This window comes from Chelmon rostratus, chromosome 15 (genome assembly GCF_017976325.1).
Source record: "Chelmon rostratus isolate fCheRos1 chromosome 15, fCheRos1.pri, whole genome shotgun sequence".
NCBI classification, from domain to species: domain Eukaryota; kingdom Metazoa; phylum Chordata; class Actinopteri; order Chaetodontiformes; family Chaetodontidae; genus Chelmon; species Chelmon rostratus.
The window spans coordinates 15,810,301-15,817,051 of NC_055672.1; the positions used below are offsets into that span (position 1 = coordinate 15,810,301).

Consider the following 6,751-nt stretch of genomic DNA (forward strand, 5'->3'; position numbering starts at 1 on the left):
TGTTGTAATGATGATCAACAAGAAGATTTTAATCATTGTACATTGCACTTTAAGTTATGTCAGAAATTTGGAGTTTTTCATGAGAATTAATGTAAGAATTTCACTGATGTGTTGTGTGTGTTCTCTTTAATTGCTCCATTGGGGATGAATACAATGTTTACTTTAAATTTTAGAGTTTGTGGTATTTAAAGGAGCATTTGTTACAACCAAAGCATGTGTATGCAAAGACAAAACACACTTCTGTTGACCTGTACCTGCTGTGCTTTACCCCACATTAAGTGCATTTGGGTTAAGTAACATATTTTATTTGTAAACTCTCATCTGGACTTCAGCCTCATTCAGTCTTGAAGAGATTTAAGTAAGTCAGAGATTTGGGTTTACATAGCTCATATCTCTCCATTTACATGTGGGTTTATCTCACTTGACACAGATAAGTGGGGGGTTGATGTCATTGTGATGTGAACCTGAGGCTGAAGTCCAGCTGCGACTGGGCAGGAGACACAGAGGATTTCAGTGAACTCTCAGTCTGAACCCGGCAGTGCTGCTGCTGCTGCTTTTCACTCAGTCCGTGTAGACTAATACAGCTGGCGCGTGGGAAAAGATTTGGGTGCAGACTACGACATATTTCTGTCACCTCATACATGCGGCTCTGAAGGTAAGCGCTCTTATTTCACATTTCAGGATATCTTTCATTCATGCAAGTTCACTGAATTCGATTATAATCTTGCAGCACTCTATCATTGATTAAGCGCTGTTGGTCTGACAGCAGAGCAAAGTGAAGGATGAAGTATTTGAGATGCTGGCTGCCAGCAGTGGCCCTGCTGCTTAGCGTGGCAGGAGTTGACATGGAGCATCTCCAAGCTGAGAACCTGAATCTCATTCCTCCAGATGAGCATAACTTGATCCTGAACCGTGGCATGAGAGGTATTTACATGTGTGCATTCCCACTTTCAGCTTGCCTTTTCTATTTGCTGTTCATCTCAAGAACGTGCTTTGTTTGCAGTTGCTGGGGAGTGAAGAATCTTCCAAACTCAGCCCTGTGATTGCTTCTAAATGCTGAATTACCTTTATCTCAGATTGTTCCATTCTCTTGTGGGAGTGGGTCAAATTCCAGGCTCTGCACCCAAATTGCTGAGTAACTCATTAATGATAAGTGTCACGTCCTGTGAGGTGATTCGTACTGTATATTTTAGTAAGATAGTTTGCCCAACAAACAGTTGAAAGACTGGCAGTTGATCAAGGTTTTACAATGTTGACCTGACATTGAGAAACAGTGCTTCAGTGTTCTGGCTGAATCCTGATCGCAGTTTACCAATAAATATGGTTGTTCGGTTTCTTGCTGAAGTTTTTTTTGCCAGCTAATCAGTCAGACTAGGATGGGTCATGACTTCGCCATCCTAAGGAAAAAAAAGGCCGTTCAGTAAATATGGAGCTAGCAGCCTGCTAGCTTAGCTGAGCACAGTGACTGGAAACAGGGGAAAAAGCTAGCCTACTTCTGTTCAAAGGTAGCGAAATCAGCATACCAGCAGCTCTAAAGCTCACAATTAAACATGTTACACTGTGTTGTGCTTGTTTAATCAGTACAAGTACCAAAGTGTTGAAATCATAGTAATGTTCCACGACTCCAGGAAGTTTCTGCACCCCAGCCAAGTCATAGTACGACACATAACCCCCCATAAAACCATTAAGTGTCGTTCTTATGCTTTGGTTTTTATATGGATTGACAAGCACTATATAACTTATATATATAACTTGTAATACTAATTTATGAGCCAACATGATGCTAGTAGGTGGATTTTGTTACCTTTGGCAGATTAAGGCAAGCTATTTCCCACCGTTCCGGTCTTTGTGCTAAGCTAAGCTAGCCGTCTCCGGGCTGTTCCTATTTAACAGACAGGAGAGCAGTATCGATGTTCTCTAACTCTGGGCACAATAATGTCAAACTATTCATAAAGTGAGAAAAGGGTAGCTGTGATTACTTTGACACTGAATGTCAGTGTCAATATCTCTAAATAAGTTCTCATGTCTACCTATATTAACATGTCAGAAGAAAATAAATGGTGTAAAAGCCCCCAGACTGCTATGTGTATTGTTGAGTCCATCTCCACCCAGTTTGTGATGTTAGAGTAGCTTAAAGGTGACTGTCAACATCACTAAAGCATCAGATGGACAGAAATAGAAACTTTTGTTTAGAGAGAGTAGACATGCTCAAAAAAAAAGTGTAATTACTTTTTGCTAATTTGTGGTAATGGCTGATATATTATTTTGATCAACAGTGCTGCCCAGAGACTGCCATGAAATGCTGATAGCCTCCTCAGGCCAGGCCAGAGACGGGGTGTACCTCATCCAACCAGGGGAGTCCCCCATCGTAGCCTACTGTGCCATGCAGGAGGGGGGCTGGACCGTGGTGCAGCATATCACCGTCAACAGCAGCGTCAATTTCGACCGTACCTGGGATGACTACAAGCTGGGCTTTGGGGATGTAACCGGTGATCACTGGCTCGGGAATGAATACCTTCATCAGCTCACCCGAGGCCCTGGGCGCTATACACTGGGAGTGAAATTAGTGGACCGAGACGCCATCACTAAGATGGGGGAGTACGATCCATTCCTGGTGGAGGATGAATCATCAGCGTACAGACTGAGGCTGGGGTTGTTCCAGGGCACAGCTATAGACGCTCTGACCCTGGATACAGAGAACTACCTCCACGACAACCAAAGATTCACCACTAAAGACAGAGACAATGACAACTATTTCCAAAATTGCGCTAAGCTGGAGTTTCAGGGGGTGCCAGGAGGAGGCTGGTGGTACGACGCCTGCGCTGGTGCCAACCTCAACCGCAGGAATGTCATCTACTGGCAAAAGGACTGCAACAAGGAGCGACTGTGCAAGTACGCATGGATGATGGTGAGACCTTCGGACACAGTTAAACTGATTCACAGTGGAGACTGCAAGAAGGATGAGCTCTAAGGGTTCTTAGGATCCCTGATTGACTGAATGACACGGCAGCTGTTGAGCGCTAAGACTTTAGGTTTTTGTATGTTTTCTTTGCAACAAACGCTACAGCAGGCTACATCGGTCATTTTCTCCTAATAGCCATGAAGCTGGACATTCAGTTCACCACATTTTATTCAGAAATGCATGGACATGATCACAAAATACTGAAAAGAACAACAACTGAATCACAAACTTGGAACACAGTATAAAAATGCAGTACAGTTTTAGCTCTAGCTTTGTTTCCATCACACATTGCCATCAATACATGGAGCAAAGAATCTCTTTCATTCCCCAAATTACAAGTGCAGATTTCTGGTTTATCACAGTTACAAAAAAGTGTCTTGTAAGTGACGTTGTAGCTCGTGACACATGTAAAATATATTTTGCTTCTCATCTTCCATCCACTGGTTACAGAACAGTTCACATACGCTTTTTTTTTCTTTTTTTTTTTTTTTGCCACAGTACATTACAAGTTTGCCAGAAATACAATGAAGATATGATGAGATATTGATTTAGCTACAGTAATTCAGAGAAAACAAATACTGTATATCAATACTAAAGAAAAATAAAATATCCTGAGGATGAGGATTAATAAACATACAAACATACAAGATCATAAACAATGTGTGCGCTGAAATCCTCCAAATGTTTCTGACATTGTTTAGAAAACCTGTCATGTACTCTGTGTAAAATTAAATAAAACGTCTTTTAAGGCTACAGGGATTGTAGCATAGACCAGTAGGATTCAGTTTGGACTTATTAATTTTTGGAATTGAATTTAGGGAATCATTACTCTTTATTGTTCCACTGAGATTTAGCAGGGCAGGAAAAGCAGAACATGTAATGTGAAAACAATGAAGGTGAATGTATATTCACTCATCTGACAAATGACAGTAATTAACATACACTGTAGCAAACCTACTGATTAATGAGCACTAGAAATCATACTAGCTCGCTGAAATAGAATTTTTACTTTTGATATCACCTAATGTGTAGAATTCAAGTTCATGAAGCCAAGATTATCAATACAAACATATAATGTACAGCCGTCATCATACACCATCTTTAAAAACAAAGAAAGTTCATGTCAGTTTGGAACTGACCACAGGGTTTTGTCCGTACCAGTACAGTTTCTCCTCAATCCTTTTCTTCTTCCACTGGCAAAGTAAGAGCATACGGAAGGTCTTTTGGAAGGTCTTGTTACAAAGGGCGTAGCACATGGGATTGACGGTGCTGTTGACGTAGCACAGCCAGTATCCCAGGTGCCAGAGTGAAAGGGGAATGCAGTCTGAGCAGAAAGTGGAAATAAGCACCATGATGTTATAAGGCGTCCATGTTAGGATGAAGGCCAGCAAGATGGCACTGAGAGTCTGAGCTGCCTTCCGCTCCTTGATCAGCACCATCCTCTTCCTCTTGGTGATCTGGCTCTTCAGCGTGGCGTCTATGGGCTTAGACGTTGACGAGGTGGACGGAACGCTCATGGACTCGGCCGAGGAGAACGTTGACGACGCCATTTTGGTGTCTCCGTTTTTGCTGTGGTCCTCCACGTGAGCGTCTTTGACCACGGGCTTGAACTTGTAGGACACGCACTTGCTGCTCTTCTGAGAGTTGCTTTTGGGTGGTGTCTGGAAGAAGCTGTCCTCTTCGTAGCTGCTGAGCTGCTCGCTCTCACTGCCCACTCCACTCTTGATGGTCTCACAAGCCTGGTTCCTGAAGGAAGGCTGGAAGCCCCCAGGAGACACGGGCCTGTCCTCGTCCTCAGAGGAAGCATAACTGTTGAAGGTGGTCAGCTGACCGGCTTTGGACCACTCGTCATTGGTGGTGGCTGCCGATTTGGCAGCATTGCTTCTGCTGGAGGAGGACCAAGAGGCTTGATTCCTGTCATGTGAAGCTGACCTTAATTTACAGCTAAAACAGGATCTGATAATAGTCTTCTGAGGCTGCGTGACCCCAGAGTCTGTGGAATAGTTAATCCCCTGCAGCTCCGCCAGATCTTTGGTCCTCTTCTCGGTCTCCTTGTAGATTCGACAGTATAGGATAGTCATAACTGACACAGGGATATAAAAGGCAGCAATTGCTGTCCCAAAGGTGATAACAGGCTCAGAGAAAAACTGGATCTGGCATTGCCTCTCAGGGACAGTCCTTTTCCCTACAAAGTATTGCCAGCAGAGAATAGGTGGGGCCCACAGAATAAGTGACACCAACCAAGCCAAACCAATCATGATCCCAGCTCGTTTGGGAGTCCGTTTGGCCCTGTAGGTCAGAGGTCTGGTGATGGAAAAGTATCTGTCAAAACTGATCACCAACAGGTTCATGACTGAGGCATTACTGGCTACATAGTCCACCGCCAGCCACAGGTCACAGGCGAGGTTCCCTAAGGCCCAGTAGCCCATCAGTATATAAGAGGTATACAGGTTCATGGAGAAAACACCTATGATGAGGTCAGCAGCTGCCAGACTCAGCAGATAGTAATTATTCACTGTCTTTAGCTGGCTGTTAACTTTAAAGGAGAGCATCACCAGGACATTCCCCACAATGGTGATGAGGCTGACAATAGCCGACACAGTTGCAATGGTGATCACCTCCCACAGGCTGTGAGTGACCAGGTGGAGATCCATTGTACTGGTATTTACAGTGGAGTTCAGTATGCTCTCTCCTTCCATGGTCTTCGTGTGTTTATTAGCATCCAAGCATGGTAGGAGTGTCTGGATTTGTCTTTTTCAAGAAGGTCTCCTGGGAAGAAAAGAAAGAAAATGTTAGTCTTTATCCAAAAAAGTTCCACATTTAGCCACTAGATGGCTTCAATTCAGCATGTTCAGCACCAGATATTCACAGTTGGCTTGACATTACATGGGAGAACATTCAAGCTTAATGGTTTGCTTTTTTAAAAAAAAAATGCAAAACCAATGTTTATGATACATCCTTAACAGATCATAGCATTTACTTTGGTGAATTACATAGAAAGTTGGTGATGAGGCATTTTCTTCTCTACTATCTGTTGATGCATCGACTGAAAAAAACGTTATTACGCTATTGTCACGCAATTAGATCAAGCTCCTATGAGTACACCCATATGGAGCCTTTTAGGCAATCTCTGCAAACATCTGTGGCACATTTCTAAAATCCAGGTCATTACATAATTTAATTCCTTGCTCTAAATCTGTGCAGTTATATTAATAGTGCATAAACTCACCGACTCAGTAGTTCACTAAGATGGGCATTTCTCTATGATGACATGAATGAGAAAATATGGTGCATTACTCTGATTTGGGAGAAAACTAAAATCCTCCAATATAACGGTGGTGATTTTGGGTGTTTTGCAAAGTTCCTGCATAACATTTCTGCAGAACAAATGCATCAGATAGCAATAAATAAATAAATCAATGCACCAACTGCAAATGTCACATGTGTGAAAATGCAGCAGTGTTTGCTTTAATTCCGTTAATCTGGTCAGAAATTGTTTAACTTTGAGGGTACTTCTTCTTCTACTTCTCACCCAGCACGCACTGTGCAAAAAACTGGAAATGCACCAAAAAGCTGTGCATCTTCAGTAGGGTTAACATCATGTCAGAGAAGAACATTCACAGTCACATCTATAGCTACAGGCAACTTAAATGGGCTGTGGGAGGAAAATGATTTGCCTGGAGGATGAGTAAATCAAAGTGAGAACCCCTGACAGGTCATTATGGTCGTCATATCATTCTGAACAGTTGCACCCGACCAGAAATTGAAATACAACCTTCATCAATAAGC

At 42.8% G+C, this 6,751-nt stretch overlaps 3 protein-coding genes across 5 annotated transcripts in view; 2 read left to right on the plus strand and 1 right to left on the minus strand.

Moving 5' to 3' along the window:
* The window catches only part of LOC121618056 (KATNB1-like protein 1), a 36,502-nt gene extending 35,958 nt beyond the window's left edge, over positions 1-544 (plus strand). The window contains exon 11 of the mRNA XM_041953307.1: positions 431-544. The gene's annotated coding sequence lies outside the window, so the exon portion shown is untranslated. The remainder of the gene's footprint in view (positions 1-430) is intronic.
* Positions 514-3,827, plus strand: zgc:194887 (uncharacterized protein LOC571819 homolog). Of its 3 annotated transcripts, none has more exons than XM_041953312.1 (3): positions 514-655; positions 767-924; positions 2,277-3,827. In XM_041953312.1, exons 2-3 carry the CDS (start codon positions 783-785, stop codon positions 2,969-2,971), a joined length of 837 nt encoding a protein of 278 aa, XP_041809246.1. In that variant the 5' UTR covers positions 514-655; positions 767-782; the 3' UTR covers positions 2,972-3,827. The 3 variants fall into 3 exon arrangements, with proteins under 3 accessions (XP_041809246.1, XP_041809247.1, XP_041809248.1); XM_041953313.1 differs by having other exon boundaries at positions 523-655; positions 731-924; XM_041953314.1 differs by having other exon boundaries at positions 538-655; positions 750-924.
* Positions 3,828-4,080: 253 nt separating this feature from the next.
* On the minus strand, positions 4,081-5,661 carry chrm5a (cholinergic receptor, muscarinic 5a). The gene has a single exon (XM_041954279.1). The coding sequence runs from the start codon at positions 5,659-5,661 to the stop codon at positions 4,081-4,083; it is 1,581 nt and encodes a 526-aa protein (XP_041810213.1).
* Positions 5,662-6,751: the final 1,090 nt, after the last annotated feature.